The sequence below is a fragment of the Rhinoderma darwinii genome, chromosome 2 (assembly GCF_050947455.1).
Source record: "Rhinoderma darwinii isolate aRhiDar2 chromosome 2, aRhiDar2.hap1, whole genome shotgun sequence".
Classification (NCBI taxonomy): Eukaryota; Metazoa; Chordata; class Amphibia; order Anura; family Rhinodermatidae; genus Rhinoderma; species Rhinoderma darwinii.
Window position 1 is genome coordinate 119,384,964 of NC_134688.1, and position 16,878 is coordinate 119,401,841.

General features: G+C 45.4%; 1 protein-coding gene across 9 annotated transcripts in view; it reads right to left on the bottom strand.

Annotated features, from left to right (window-relative positions):
- Positions 1-16,878, bottom strand: part of PRPF40B (pre-mRNA processing factor 40B) — an 88,113-nt gene that overhangs the window by 37,930 nt on the left and 33,305 nt on the right. For all 9 annotated transcript variants that reach the window (XR_012881389.1, XR_012881388.1, XM_075852230.1 and 6 more), the window contains 3 exons: positions 14,748-14,933; positions 13,086-13,194; positions 11,526-11,590 (listed from right to left, as the gene is read on the bottom strand). Coding sequence is in view for 7 of the 9 variants with exons in the window: in XM_075852230.1 (XP_075708345.1) it covers positions 11,526-11,590; positions 13,086-13,194; positions 14,748-14,933 (360 nt within the window). In the remaining 2 variants the exon portion in view is untranslated. The remainder of the gene's footprint in view (positions 1-11,525; positions 11,591-13,085; positions 13,195-14,747; positions 14,934-16,878) is intronic.

The window sequence follows — 16,878 nt, forward strand, 5'->3', positions numbered from 1 at the left end:
ACGGAGGAAATTACCTTATTCAACCGGTTGGCCAGTGCTTTTACAAGAATTTTGACATCCATAGACAACAGGGAGATAGGGCGGTAGGACTCGGGAAGCAGTGGGTCTTTACCCTCTTTGGGAATCACAATAGTGGCCTCACGCATGGATTCCGGCAAAAATCCCACCTCAAGGGACTCCTGAAACACCTCTAACAGCCTAGGCAACAACACATGCCCATAGTTTTTGTACACTTCCGTGGGCAATCCGTCCACGCCCGGGGCTTTCTCATTGGCCATACCACACACAGCCTCCTGCAATTCCTCCAGGCTAAGAGGACCATCTAACAGGGCCCTATCCTCACTATTCAGACTGGGGAGATTAGCCTTCCCAAAGAAATCCCTAATATCTGCAGTAGTAGGGGACACCTTTGAGGAGTACAAGGAAACATAAAAGGACTGCAATATTCCCAGGACCCCCGGGGTATCAGAAATTAAGGCACCCGCACCGTCTTTCAAAGCAGCAATATGGGAGGACACTTGCTGAGCTTTAGAAATCACAGACAACATGTGACCAACCTTTTCCCCCTCCGCATAGAACCTCTGCTTAGCAAACTGTCTCTTCCTATCTGCCACCTCTAGAAGGTGGGTTCTCAGGCACGTCTGAGCCTGTTTCAAGCGCTCACTGGTAACCGACACTGGATTCGTTGTAAAATCGACCTCGGCAGCCGTCACATCCGCATGCAATTTATCATCTAGAGCCTTTGACCTAGACTTCGTAATATTGATGAACTTAATCACTATCCCTCTCAAGTAGGCTTTCATAGCCTCCCATACTGAATGCACCGATGCCGACCCCGCATTAAATTCAAAATATTCCCGTAACAACACTGGAACCTGTTCCCTATCATGCATAATATTTAACCAAAATGGGTTAAGCTTCCACCCCCGAGAACCGGTATATCCCACTACGGGTTCCAGAACCACCCGCAAGGGAGAGTGGTCCGACAAGGATCTAGGCATATACTCCACTTCCCTTAACCTAGGGAGCAGCGCCGGGCTGCAAAGGGCCAAATCAACTGTCGATAGCGAAGCATATGTGGAAGAGAAACAGGAAAACTGCCTATCCTGGGGATGTTTAACCCTCCATACATCTATAAGACCTAGTTCAGTGATAAGGACCCCAAAAGGAGTTTGTTCCGATCCTACAGATTGGCCCGTAACTCTACATCTATCCCAGGCCGAATCAGGGACATTATTGAAGTCTCCAAGCAAGAGACAAGAGATGCCAGGATGCAAGGCTACAAAATCCAATATCTCCATCAGCAAGGCCGAGAAAAATGGAGGAGGAATAAATACTAAGGCCCCATGCACACGAACGTAAAAACGGCCGTAATCACGGGCCGTAATTACGGGCCCATAGACTTCTATTGGCCACGGGTACCTCCCCGTATGCTTACGGGAAGGTGCCCGGGTCGTTCAAAAATATAGAACATGTCCTATTTAGGCCGTAATTATGGGGCTCCCGTAATTACGGGTGACTACGTGTGTGCACCCGTAATGACGGGAGCGTTGCTAGGCAACGTCAGTGGATAGTCACTGTCGAGGGTGCCGAAAGAGTTAAACGATCGGCAGTAACTCATTCAGCACCCTGGACAGTGGCTACCGATCACAATATAGATCAAACTGTAAAAAAAAAAGACATTCATACTTACCCAGAACTCCCTGCTTCTTCCTCCAGTCCGGCCTCCTGGGATGACGTTACAGCCCATGTGACCGCTGCAGCCAATCACAGGCTGCAGCGGTCACATGGACTGCCGCGTCATCCAGGGAGGTAGGGCTGGATGTCGAAAGAGGGACGCGTCACCAAGACAACGGCCGGGTAAGTATGAATCAAAAACGTGCCCTTAAATACGGCTGGAATACTGGTGACACCAGACCCGTATTTGCGAGCACGGGTCCGTTAATACTGGTGCAATACGGGTCGAATACGTGTGACCAAGGACCCGTATTTACACCAGTATTTACGGGAGGACAAAAATACGTTCGTGTGCATGAGGCCTAAGACAAGGACAAGAAGCTGTTGGTCAATTCTACAAAGCAAACAAATATAGCGGCCCTCCACATCAATACTCTGCGCCATGCCCTGGAATGGTATCTCTATGCACCAAGATGCTAACTCCTCTAAAGTTATGAGAATAAACAGCATGGTAAGCAGAGGTTATCCACGGCCGTCTCAGTAAATCTATTTTGTCCACAGTAAGATGCGTTTCTTGCAGGTAGTATATGGCAGGACGACATTTCAACATAAACCTAAATACACTGTGTCGTTTGGTAGCATCAGAGAGCCCTCTGACATTCCAGCTAATTATCGGCGATGCAGACATAATTCACATTGTTACCATAAGGGGAGATACAGACGGACGTTGCGTTTTTGCGCGCGCAAACAACGCTGCGTTTTGCGCGCGCAAAAACAATTTGACAGCTGCGTGTGTCATCCGTGTCTGATGCGCGGCTGCGTGATTTTCGCGCAGCCGCCATCATAGAGATGAGGCTAGTCGACGCCCGTCACTGTCCAAGGTGCTGAAATAGCTAACTCTTTCAGCACCCTCGACAGTGAATGCCGAACACAATATCGAAAAACCTGTTGAAAAAAAAGAAAAAGTTCGTACTTACCGAGAACTTCCCGGCCGTTGCCTTGGTGACGCGTCCTTGGTGACGCGCCTCTCGACATCGGGCCCCACCTCCCTGGATGACGCGCCAGTCCATGTGACCGCTGCAGCCTGTGCTTGGCCTGTGATTGGCTGGAGCTGTCAATTGGACTGAATTGTCATCCCGGGAGGTCAGACTGGAAGAAGACGCCGGGAGTTATCGGTAAGTCAGAACTTCGTTTTTTTTTACAGGTTCATGTTTATTGGGATCGGTAGTCACTGTCCATGGTGCTGAAACAGTTTAACTCTTTCAGCACCATGGACAGTGACTATCTCCTGACGTCGCGTACCGATAATTTTTTTGCCGGGTTCGGCCAAAACGTGTTCGGCCGAACCCGGTGAAGTTCGGTTCGCTTGTCCGGCTTCGCTCATCGCAAAGACACTCCGTTTGGATGTTCGGAAACAGAAAAGCACGTGGTGCTTTTCTGTTTACATTCATCCTTTTGACAGCTGTTGCGCAAACACGCAGTTCGCACGGAAGTGCTTCCGTGCAACCTGCGTGGTTTTCACGCACCCATTGACTTCAATGGGTGCATGATGCGCGAAATACGCAGAGTTATTGAACTTGTCGCGCTTTTTGCGCAGCAGACAAACGCTGCGCAAAAAGCACGGACTGTCTGTACTGCCCCATAGACTTGTATTGGTCCATGCGTGCCGCGTGAAAACCACGCGGCCCGCACGGACCGAATACACGCTCGTGTGAATCCCCCCTTAATACAAAGCAGACGCATCCCCAAAGCCCGCCCCCTCCCAAACCAGAGTACACAATATGGTCGAATCCCCACCTCCTCAACCCTCCCAAAACCTTTTTCCCCATAACTAAACAGCACTACCGCAATCAATACAATAATCAGGATCAGATGAAAAAAACAAAAAGAACAAAAACATTGGGGTTACTGTAACACATTACCCAACCAATGCAGAAACAGTGAGAAAGCAGTACCCCTCACTCCCCCTCTACCCCTGCCACCCCTAGGAAAAAGTCCAAGGGGGCCAGAAGCAAAAACACAGCAATATGACGTTGCACCAAACATTAAGCATGTAAACGGGTCCATTAACCCCTTAATGACCGGGCCATTTTGCATGTTAATGACCAAGGATTATTTTTTGTTTTTTCACGGTCGCATTCCAAGAGTCGTAACTTTTTATAATTCCGTCTACATAGCCGTATAAGGGCTTGTTTTTTGTAATTGTACCATTTTTAGATGCTTATAATATATTGATTAACTTTTATTAACTTTATTTTAGGAGAGAATTGAAAATAAGCAGCTATTCCAGCATTGATTTTCACTTTATACATTTACGCCGTTTACTATGCAGCGTAAATAACATGTTAACTTTATTCTATGGGTCGGCACGATTACGGGGATACCAAATATGTAAAGGTTTTATATGTTTTCCTACGTTTGCACAATAAAAACCCTTTTAGGAAAAAAATTACTTGTTTTTGCATCACCGCATTCCAAGAGACGTAATTTTTTTATTTTTCCGTCAATGTGGCCGTATGTGGGCTTGATTTTTGCGGACCAATGTGTAATTTTCATTAGTACTATTTTGGGGTACATAGGACTTATAGATTAACTTTTATTTAATTTTTTATGGGGGGAATGGGAATGGGGGAAAAGAGAGAATTTTGCCGTTGTTGTTTGCTTTTTTTTTGGACGCCGTTCATCCGGTGGTTTAATTAATGTGTTCATTTTATTGTTCAAGTCGTTACGATCGTGGGGATACCATATATGTGTAATTTGTTTTGACACTTTTACTAAATAAAACCTCCTCCTGCATTATAATTGTACCTGTGTCGATAGGACACAGGTACAATTAGAAGCAATGAATGACCGGGCACGTTCCGTGCCCGGCTATTCAACGCTTTTGCACCAGTGAAGCTACTGGTACCTTTTGTACCAGTGAAGCTTCCGTCGATGAAAGGCGCTGATTGACAGGGAAAGTCATCCTGCCCAGCCAATCAGCGCCTTTCATAGACCCTTCGTTCAACCCGCAGGAGACCTGCGCATTGTAATAAAAAAGTGTGTGGCTGTATCTACAGGGGGGACTTTATGTACAAGTGGGACTTTATCTACGGGGGGGGGGGACTTTATCTACGGGGGGGACTTTATCTACACGTGGGGGGCTTTATCTACGGGGGGGAGGGTGTCTCTACAGGGGGGCTTTATCTATGGGGGGGGTGTCTCTACAGGGGGGGCTATATACTGGGGTGGGCTATCTATGGAGCACCATATACAGGGGTGGGCTATGGCTACTTGGGGGCTATATACAGGGGTCGGCGATCTATGGAGCACTATATACAGGGGTGGGCTATATCTACAGGGGGTCTATATAGTATATAGCCCCCCTGTAGATATAGCCCACCCCTGTATATAGTGCTCCATAGATCGCCCACCCCTGTATATAGCCCCCCTGTAGATATAGCCCACCCCTGTATATAGTCCCCCTGTAGATATAGCCCACGACTGTATATAGTGTCCCACAAATAGCTCCCCCTATAGTGCTCCACAGAAAGCCCACCCCTATATATAGCCCCCCTGTACATATAGTCCACCCCTGTATATAGTGTTCCACAGATAGTCCACCCCTATATATAGTATATACAGGGGTGGGCTATCTAGTGGAGCACTATATACAGGGGTGGACTATATGTACAGGGTGGCTATATACAGGGGTGGGCTATCTGTGAAACACTATATACAGGGGTGGACTATATGTGGAGCACTATATACAGGGGTAGGCTATATCTACAGGGGGGCTATATACAGGGGTGGGCTATCTGTGAAACACTATATACAGGGGTGGACTATATGTGGAGCACTATATACAGGGGTGGGCTATATCTACAGGGGGGCTATATACAGGGGTGGGCTATCTGTGGAGCACTATATACAGGGGTGGGCTATATCTACAGGGGGGCTATATACAGGGGTGGGCTATCTGTGGAGCGCTATATCTACAGGGGGCTATATACAGGGTTTGGCTATACGTGGAGCACTATATACAGTGCTGGGCTATCTGTAGAGCACTATAGGGGGAGTTATTTGTGGGACACTATAAACAGGGGTGGGCTATATGGGGGCACTATCTACACGGGGCTCTATGGGGGCACTATCTACAGGGGGCTCTATGGCAGACTATCTACAGGGGGCACAGTGTGTGTGTGGGACACGGTGGATGGTGCTATTATAATTAGAGGTGCAGTGTATGGCGCTATTATATTTAGGGGCGTAGTGTGTGGTATAATGAGAACTTTATCTTTATTTATAGGTGTAGAAATGTTGGAAAAGTGAGAAGCTGAAGACATCTGAGCGGCAAACTGCAGAAATGTGCTGTGACCGGGAGAAGTCATCATAGAGGTCTGGACCAAATGGAGAAAAATAACTAGAATCTGAGACGTCACCGGTGAGTCACTTAATGTAAATGTTTATTCTGCCTCTTATCAGCACTGTAGTCACTGTATGATCTGCAGCGAGATGGGTGGTATGATTATGACAGGATTTATTTTTTGTGAAACAGCAACTCCCAGCATATCCTTACCATTGTTCGGGCCGTGCTGGGAGCTGGAAACAATTTAGTGTGAATCTATACGTCAGGGGTTGCACTAAATTGAGCTGTATTTGTGCTGGTGCTGTATATATGTAATGAGCTTGGTTCTGGGGCTGTATTTATGTACTGAGCACTATTCTGATGTTGTGTAGAGAACTATATTGCTTGTAAAATGTACAAATGTTTTTATGCTCGCGTTACATAAAAAGAAATGTGGAAAAGAAATGACACGTCGATTGGTAGAGAAAACAAACACGGCGAGCGGGAAGGAGATGTCGGGAAAGAGGTTGGGGGGGGCGCCAAACTGACTCTTTGCCCCGGGTGCTGGAGAACCTAGCTACACCTCTGCATATATAATGCTTTGGTATACTTAGTATACCAAAGCATTATTGCCTGTCAGTGTAAATCTGACAGGCAATCTGTTAGGCGATGCCGGAGGCATTTGCTGAAGGCAGACCAGGGGGTCTTTGTTAGGCCCCCGGCTGCCACGGAAACCCGACGGCGACCCGCGATTTGTTTGCGGGGGCGCCGATGGGGTGACAGAGGGAGCTCCCTTCCTCTGTCAAACACATTAGATGTCGCTGTCACTATTGACAGCGGCATTTAATGGGTTAAACTGTCGGAATCGGAGAGCGCTTCGATTCCGGCAGTTGCGGCAGGAGCCAGGCTGTGTATAACAGCCGGGCTCCTGCCGCTGATCGCGTGGGTACAGTGGCAGTACTCGCGCCATCAGAGGACGGATATATCCGTCCTCCTGCGCGAACTAGCAGCTGCAGAGGACGGATATATCCGTCCTTCGGCGTTAAGAGGTTAAAGACACAGATCCTCTCAAAAATTAAAAAAGAAAAGAGAGAGGTCCCTCCAGGGAGACACCTCACGTGTCAGGAGGTGCATGCTCCAGGCGAAGTTGTCCCTCATGCTGATCGAGCCACTGCAAAGAGTTATTAGGATCCTCAAAGAAATGGGTGCCACCAAAGCTGCCACCAGAAGTTTGGCGGGAAACAGCATCGAGTAGACAACTTTCAACTCTCTCAAACGTTTCTTGATATCCATAAAGCAGGCTCTCCTGTTCTGGACCTCTGCCGAATAATCCGGGAAGAGAGAAATTTTGCATCCATTAATGCTGAGGTCCGGCATATCCCGAGCTCTACGTAGCAAAGTGTCCCGATCTTTAAAGTGAAACACTTTGGCCGGAATTGGGCGCGGTGGTCATCCTGGTGGTAATGGTCTGGTGGGCACCCGATGCTCCCTCTCAACGGCAAACAATGGTGACAATACATCCTTCCCAAACTGTTGGGCAAACCAGCCTTCAATAAAGTCCGTGGGGTTAGTTCCTTCTGCCTTTTCCGGGACCCCAGTAATGCGGACATTGTTGCGTCGAGATCTATTCTCCAGATCGTCCACCTTTGCCCATAGAGCAGTGGAATCTTGCACTGCCCTCCGAGATGTCTTCTTAACTTTAAGCATGTCATCCTCCAGGGTCGAGGTTCTAGCTTCCATCTCAGTGGTCCTCTCAGAGATCTTATGGACATCTTGTCTAAGGACAGACAGCTCTTGTCTCATGCCTCCCACCTGTAGTGACAGGAAACTGATGGCGGTGTTACACTTAGAGATAGCCTTAAGCACATCTCTCAACGTGGGTTCGCCAGTAGCCCCCCCAGGGCTGCCACGTGTTTCGGCCTGCGACCGTTGCGGAACCTGTACTACTGCATTCACCGTATCATCCTCGGACGACATCTCTGCCGAGTCAGACCCATCCGGCCCACTCTTCTGGGGCCATGCAGCCGATCCCTCCTCTGCCGCGCTACCATGTCTGGCATACTGTCTGAGGCGATCAGCAAAATCCGACTTCCTCTGAGCCTGGGTCCCTGACCTCCCTCTCGGTGCCATCTTGGAAATCGGCATGGCGCCCGGCTTTCAAAGAAGTTTTACCGCTTTTCCACGGAATAGCGAGCAGCCCAAGGTATCCCCAAGAGCAGGACGAGCAGGAGATCCCGTTACCGTGCAGAAGCACCAAATGTGTTCACTAGTAGTCAGTGCAAACCAGATAAATGACCGGAGTGGAGGCAAGAGATGTGAAGCGTGCGTCTCACTCCATGCACGGTCAGGCCACGCCCCTTTCATGCCTTTGTCTAGTGAGATGGCTGAGGAGATGGAAGCTGATTTTACCTCGCCGGAGATTCTTGCAGTTATTAAGGACCTCCCGGGGGGAAGGAGTCCCGGACTGGATGGGTACACTGGCAAATTTTATAAAACATTGATTGACTGTTTGGCGCCACTTTTGCTCCAAGCCTTTAATTCTGTCTCCCCTGAAGCCTTGTTCCCCACTGGCTCCACCTTGGCCCATTTTACGGTCATTCCTAAGTCGGGCAAGGATCCTCAGCTTTGCTCCAGTTATCGCCACATCTCCTTGCTCAACGTCAACCTTAAAATGTATGCCAAATTGTTAGCAAACAGATTGAATAAACATCTCCCTAGCTTAGTACATCCAGATCAGGTGGGATTTGTGCCTGGCCGGGAGGCGCGCGATAATACCCTTAAAACCTTTGATATTATCCATCATGCCCAGACTCACCACATCCCCAACATGATTCTGTCTCTAGATGCCGAAAAGGCATTTGACAGGATATCATGGCCTGCCCTTCATCAAACTCTTCAACACATAGGACTCGGGCCTTCCTTTCTTAGTAAGCCCTTTATCACTCCCCGTCTGCCCAATTAAAAATAAATGGCTCCCTCTCTGCGCCATTTGCTATTCATAATGGCACCAGGCAGGGCTGCCCTTTGTCCCCATTGTTGTATGTTCTCGTTATGGTGCATCTCATGGCTTCCATTCGGAACAGCACGGATATTAAGGGTGTTCTCATAGGTGGGACAGAATATAAGTACTCTGCATTTGCTGATGACCTGTTTGTTTATCTCACGAACCCGCATATATCTCTTCCCTCGTTGATATCCGAGCTGTCCCGTTTTGGAACATGGTCCAATTTTAAGATTAACATCTCCAAGTCTGAGGCTTTGAATGTATCCCTCCCATCCTCGACGCAACCACTCCTCAAAAGTAATTTTCCCTTCTCCTGGCCTGCTACGGGTATAACATATTTGGGTGCACGTATAAATTCTGATCTCTTGCAACTGTTTGCCGATAACTTTACCCCTTTACAAGCTTAATTTCGCACAGATCTCGCCTCTTGGCATAAAAAGGAATTCTCCTGGTTTGGCCGTATTAACATTATTAAAATGTCACTCCTCCCCAGGTTGCTGTACCTCCTGCAGACGACCCCTATCTCCATCCCATCCTCTCATTGGCTACGTATCCAACTATGTTTTGGATCCTTCATATGACCTATGGGTTGTCCCCGACTGAGTAGGACAATTCTTACTTGCTCCAGGGAGACGGGTGGGGTTGGTCTGCTGGACTCACGCTCGTGTCCTTGACTTCTTTCATAATCAATACTCTAAACTTTGGGTTTGTCTAGCCCAACAACTCTGTACTCGTACCCTATCTACTCTGCCATGGACCCTGCCTGGGAATATACAGACTCCCGCCTCCTTTGTGGTTCTCCATACCCTCTTGGCACTGCAGTCCTCTGTGGCGGGGGGCTCACTGGTTGACCCACTGGGTCCACTGACCCCTATTACCGGTAACCCTGCCTTTCCTACTGGGGAGGCGCGTCTTTCCTTCCTGGGTAGGTCTCCTGCCAATCCCATGTACTTCACTCAGGTCCTATCCGATTCCTCTCTACTCCCATTAGCCACTATCTGCCCAGCTGATACGCCCTCACCACGTCACATATTTGAATACTCCCAGTTAAAACATTTCTATAGTGTTACTAAGCGCCGGGCTCACCTTCACCGGCCGCTTACGGACTTCGAGCGTTTGTGTCTCCACCCTGTCCCCTACGCGCGCCATTTCCATACTCTATAAAATATTCCTCTCCCAGCGATCTCCTCAGCTCCTATCCTTCTGCAGGGCTTGGGAGACAGAATTGAACGCAACATTTTCTGACGCGCAATGGAGATGTTTTTCCCTTTCCCAGAAAGCTTCGATAACCATACAAGCTCAGGAAACTAGCTATAAAATTATTTCTAGGTGGTATCAGTCCCCACGGCCCTGCATAAATGGTACCCATCTGTACCTGACACGTGCCGGCATTGTGGGCCGACAGGGGCAAATGTCCCATATTAGGTGGAGTTGTCCCCCCCTTGCGGAGTTTTTGGGAGAAGGTTCTCCAAATTATATTAGTGGTTACTGGGGTCTCGGTCCCTAGCTCACCCGAGGCGGCCCTTTTACTTATGTTCCCTATGTCATTAACCATTTACAAACGCTCTCTACTTAGACACCTCCTCCAAGCTGCCAAATCAGTTATTCCCCGCAGGTGGCGAACGGCAGTCCCTCCACTGCTGGATGAGTGGTTCCAGGAGGTTGCTTTGCTACAACGAATGGAGCAGCTTCTGGCTCATTCTGCGGCTGCTTCTACCAGATACATGGACACTTGGTCCCGTGGCTTATGTTCCCTTCTTCTTCCACCTACCGTAATGCGGTGACTTGAGATACACTGCATATCCTCTCCCGAGGGACTTCCTCGGGCGGGGACTACATACAGATGTGTGGGGATTTGCTTGCTGTCTCTGCAAGGTGCATAGCTGCTTCTTATTTACTCACGATAATCCAGAATCGGGGGCCAGGTTCACCATGAACCCCCCCCCCCCCCCCTCCACCTTGCCTCTTCTTTTCCCTTGTCTGTTTCTATCTTCTCCTTCCCTTCTTGTGTTTGTCTCAAGTGGTCATTGTCTTCCTGTGATTGCGCTTATCCACTTTTGCCATTGCATTTTAGGGCGTATGAGAAGGTGAACTGTTGTATTTTTTTTTTTCTTTCTTAAGCAATGCTCCTTTCTCATATACTTCCTTAGACTGCTGCAGTATTTTGCACTTTCTATAGGATGTGATGTTCACTCTCATGTTTGGGCTGTGTCCTCATTTGCCAGGTTTTTTCTATTGTGGGGACACATTTTCCCTAACTGTGTTTGTACCTGTTTGTCTTAAGACCAATAAAAATTTTGAATATATAAAAAAACAGACTAGAATGGGGCATGCTGTGAGATTCTTGCAGCAGACACACGCCTCATGAAAAAATACAGATGTGTGAATAGCTCCATTAAATTGAATGCGTCAGTGAGCTGTCTGTTGTGGAAACGGACAGCACACTGAAAAATACATTTGTGTTAATAAGGCCTAATATGGATGTGACATTTAGAGACAAAGAAATATGACTCTTACCTGTACCGTGGATCATTTATAATCATTTTCATTGCTTGTTCCCATGATGCATTCGAAGGAACACCCTAAAACCAGTAATTCAATAATATAAGTTGTCCTGTATGGAGGTGTGATCAATTAAAGCCGGCATTTTTTCCCTATTAGTGTGAATAGGGACAAAAAGAGGATCTGCCACTTACCTGGCATGTCTGTTTTAGTAATTACTCGTATTCCCCATGAAATAAAAATTCTGGAGCAATTCTCTTTGGAATGCTTCATTATGCCATTCCTCTGTTATTCCTCCTGATAACGTATGATAAATTGACAACTGGGTGTTAACAATTCCCTTGTCAAAGAGTGTTGTCAATGTATTCATATATTTCCCGGAGGAATACTAGAGGAAAAGCACATTTTACGGCTCCTCTTTAACTAAATATTTCAAAGAGAACAATAAGCCATTCATTTTTATTTAAAAAAGGAGACACATGGTTTTTAAACAATTTTCTCAATTATTATTGAGTTAAATTCATCAGCAAGTAATCTATTTGGGGGAGGTAAGTAAATTACAGAGTACTGGGAATATGAAGGGTCTCTGAGGAGTTTATGTGCAATATATTTAGTTGAGGACTGATCTTCAGATTGCACTATAGTCTATCAAGGTCCAAACTTAGGTCCTATTAAAATTGAATAAATACTTTTCTTGACCCAGTGGTTGGCATTATTGCCTGGCAGCGCATGGCATGGAGTTTGTATGTTCTCCTCGTGTTTGCATGGGTTTGCTCCAGGTTCTCTGGTTTCCTTCCACACTCCAAAAACATACTGATAGTTTAAGGCCGAGTTCACACGTAGAAATGGTTTTCAATGCGGAAAATCTGCAGTGTATTACAGTAGCAGCAAAGTGGATGTGATTTGAACAAATCTCATCCACACACTGCGTAAAAAACTTAATCGCTGATTTTCTGTTGCGGTTTTACCACATTGAACTCAATGGGAAGGTCAAACCCACAACAAAAGATAGATGCTGCCTTTTTTGCGGTGGAAATGCTGCGATTCGGCCGCAAAATTCGCAACTCAGAAAAAAAAAAGCTATACTTACCCAGAAGTCCCTGCCAATCACAGGCTGCAGTGGTCACATTGGATGAAACGTCATCCCAGGAGGCCAGGCTGCAGGACCTCAGAGGGAGATGTGGTGCGGTTTTTCGGACGAAATGTGCCGCGGATTCTAAGTCAGATACGCTGCGTGGTTATACGTAGTATAACTGACCAGTGTAAACCCGGCGTAATTTGGAATTTAGATTTGAGCCTCGATGGGGACAGGGACCGTTATGAGGGACCTATGTACAGCACTCTGGAACATGTTGGCGCTATATAAATTAATAAAAAAGTAATAATAAAACAAATAACTCTAACTAGTTCAACAAATGGTTTTATATTGTGAATCAATGTTGATGTCATCATCAACGTGGAGAAGAATAGCCTGCTTGAATACATAAAAATGTCTTCTGCATAATGTGACGTATGCTGCGACTATTAAAAATACTAATATCTGAGACATTGTAATAAAAGTACATTATATTTTACCTTATCTTTCAGAAGATCTTTGAATAACTGCTTAGCTTCTTCTTTTGTGCTCCAGTGATAAAATCGTTTCTCCGGATCTATTTTGCTATCTTCCATTTGTAGGTTTTCACTGCAAGACAGAAAAAATGTTAATTGATCAGGAGCATGCATTCATCCATTCACATGATCGGGTGAATATATTACAGCTACACATTGTCATTTTAAAGCAAGAAAAAGGGATATTTGATCAGATGAAGATAAGTCACATACAATGTGCTACTCAGTGGAGTCTTATGGGAATGACTGTTGCACAAATGCACATACAGAAACAATCTGTAGTCTTGCTTGTTTCTATTGTGAACACAATGAAAGGGGTTTTCCGGTAGTCAACCACTGAAGGTCTATGTTTAAGATACACTATTAATGTTTGAATAGTGGGGATCTGACCCCTACCGATCGGAAGAATTAATGGACTAGATGGAGCAGCATGGTCCCAATCATTGTGTCTGTACATACAAGTCGTTATGCCTGGTACTAGCTTAGTAGGTCATCAACTTTTGACTCCTGAAAAAGTCTTTTAGAAAGCATGTATGAATGATGATAAGACTCCAGGATCGGGCTGGCCGAGTATGACCTAAATCAACATCACAATTATTTAAACATGTAACCTCTTTTACGATTAATGACCGATTTAGACCACACCTCTTATTCACATGTCACGCCCCTATTTGCATGCCACACCCCCTATGGTGAAAAAAATTATTCTGACCAAGCAAAATTTGCTCCATCAGTCAGAACAGTTCTCATTTATGCTTCAAAATGTTTCTCAGTCATTAGTGGTAAACTCTTCCACGCAGTGTTTACTTTATCTTTGGTAAAGAAAATAAATCATGTGGGACGTGACATAATTCATGGGAATTCTTATAGTGTATCTGTTCATGTTTGACCCGTTCCTGGTTGCAAATAAAAATCTGAATCTTCATCATATAAGATAAAAACAATTTTTACGTCTATGGCTAGATTCAATCCAATATAAGTCCAAATGATTTTGACTTACCATTATTATACACAGACGAGTCACATTATAATGACCACATCCTACTTTCGATGTCGGCAGCATATCCCATGAAGGAAGTGATGTGTCGTGGGCTGGCTTGGTGGGTATATAAGATGTGCGATAGGCTGTCTGAACACATATCACCATTGTTGCCATGGGTAAAAGGCATGCTTTATCAGAATTGCAAATAGGGATGATCATTGGCTAAGGGTGACGGTATTTCTCAAACAGCGCAGTTTGTGAACTGCTCGCGTGCTGCTGTGGTGAAAGTGTATCGTGAGTGGACAAATGGCACCATTGAGAATAACCGACGTGGAAACTGCGGAGCACCACGTGCCATTGATGTGACAGGTGAACGTCAGCTACGAAGGTGCGAGAGGGCCGAACGACACGCTACAGTGTAGCAGCTCTCTGAAAATCAACCAGGGGGGTACCAGACGTGTGTCTAAAACAATAGTTCAGCAAACCCTGCTTACACATAATAATTATATTTATGTATTTTGCCATATTTTGCCATTCTAGAAAAGTGAGTGGTGGAAAAAAATCTGCATAAAACCAGTAACGTACAACTTACTTATTGGGGGTCCTTACATGGATGAATGCTGCTAACAGATCAATGACCCCACCTATTAAGTAGCTCCTTCTGGTTAAATGTAGCATCGTCTTGTGGTTTCTCTGTTTCAGCGGTGTCAGCTGGCTCTGGTATACAGGGCGGCAACACAGATACCTCCTCAGTAGGTGTCATTTCAGTTTCAGACAAAGCTGGCGTAGAATGAGGACTGGAGGCTGCAGACTTATTTTCATGATCAATTCTGTAAATATTATGAAAAGTCTGTTTTAGATTGTTGCTTATTACCTCCTTTATTCATATTAGCTGTATGCGGGAACGGATGTCATGATATAAAATTATACTTTCTCAGTCAGGTAAAGTGTCAGTACACACACAGGATAGGTGATGATTGTGTGATCGTTGGGGGCCCCACTGCTGGGACCACCACCAATCGCAAGATCAGGGATCCAAAAATCCCCTGTTTCTCCTCACTGAAGCCCCGCAGTGAGGAAAAGCTTGAACATAGCAGCGGTCGAGCATTCTCCATTCACTGTCTATGGGACTGACAGAAACAGCCGATTGCTGTACTCGGCTGTATCCGTCATATTCATAGACTTTGTATGGTGCGGCAGCGCGCATGCTTGACTTCAATGTCCTCCTCAATGCGGTGGGGCCCCCAGCAGTCAGATAATTATATAATTACATGGCTTCACGTTTAAACAATAATTGTTATTTATTTTAAGGGGTATTTCTACCAACAGGACATTCCATAAATGTCTGATAGGTAGGAGCCCCACCTCTGGAGCCCCCAGCTATTGGGCGAATGAGTGTCCCGTGATGGGATTGAGTGTTTGGCTGTTACTATAGCTCCCATAGACTTCAGTGGAGAGAGCCATGCACATGGGTAGCTAACTCTGACCGTTCTTTCCTGGTATTTGTGGCTGCCGCTGCCCATGTTGGATTACCAAGTCGAAAGGGAAGGTCTGGCATATTCTATCCATATGACATAAATGTTGGTTGGATTATCCTTTAAAGGCGTTTTCCAGTTGCAGTAAGAACGTTTATTAAAGGGGTTGTTCGGGATTACGTATGTATAGTTGTTTTTATTTTAGAATTGGCTATAAGTGGCCATGATACCATAAATATATTAACTTTCTAATTTAGTTGCATTCAAAATTCTGCAAATGTTATAATCTGGGCATGGCAGCCACACATGTACCCCCACCCGTAGCACATGGCCTTGGCTACTTTATCCAATAGATCTCCTGCTGATGTTTGGTTGAGGGGAGACCGTGTGTGCAGAATTTATTTGTAGTAACATGGCCACTACTGACCAAAACTTGAAAAAATTAAAACCACTTAAAGGGATATAATTGTGTCAGCAAATAAATGGAATTCGCTATATAATGAATATGTATACAATTTTCTAAAATACTTTCTATATCAATTCCTTGCGGATTTTAAGATCTCTGCTTGACTATCCAATAGGAACCCTCATTGTTTATTTCCAGTGGATAAAAATGTCTATGGTCATATGATGGGCACACAGGTTATTCCTGTATCCAGACTAATCATTGACTTTTTGTTACTGTAGGGAGGGTGAATAATTTATCCCCAGGATCAGGGCAGTGGGGACTGGTCTCACTGTCGACTACGGTATTCATCCCGTTAAAACGACGGAACCCTTGCACAACGGAGACAAACTGAAACCATTGTACTGGATCCATCACCATTGAAATCAATGGTGATGGAAACGGAAGCCTATGGTTTCAGTTTGTGTCAGTCAGGGCTCCACTTCGACAAAAAGCTCCAATGGAATGTCGGAACGGATCCCTGACGCTGATGTGAATGAAGCCTTAGAAAAAGAAAATGAAATAATTTATCAGTAAATATTGGGCGTAGGAACTACCTGCCATATTTTCTGATGTATTTACTCTGTTGCTGTGACTTATGACAGATGATACTTATAACTGTTCTATCAGAATTTTTCACATTACATTTGTTCTTGTTTTTGACACTATGTTTAATTAATGAAATAAAAGATCACAATTGATTTTCTTTATTTCATCATTAATCAATCAATCAATCAATCTATTTTTTGTTGTTTTATTGACTTGAATGTTAAAACCTTAGTGAAAATCGACAGTTTTTTTTCAATGGTAATACTTTTTTTTTATTGTGTATAACTAAATGAAAATCTGAAATAT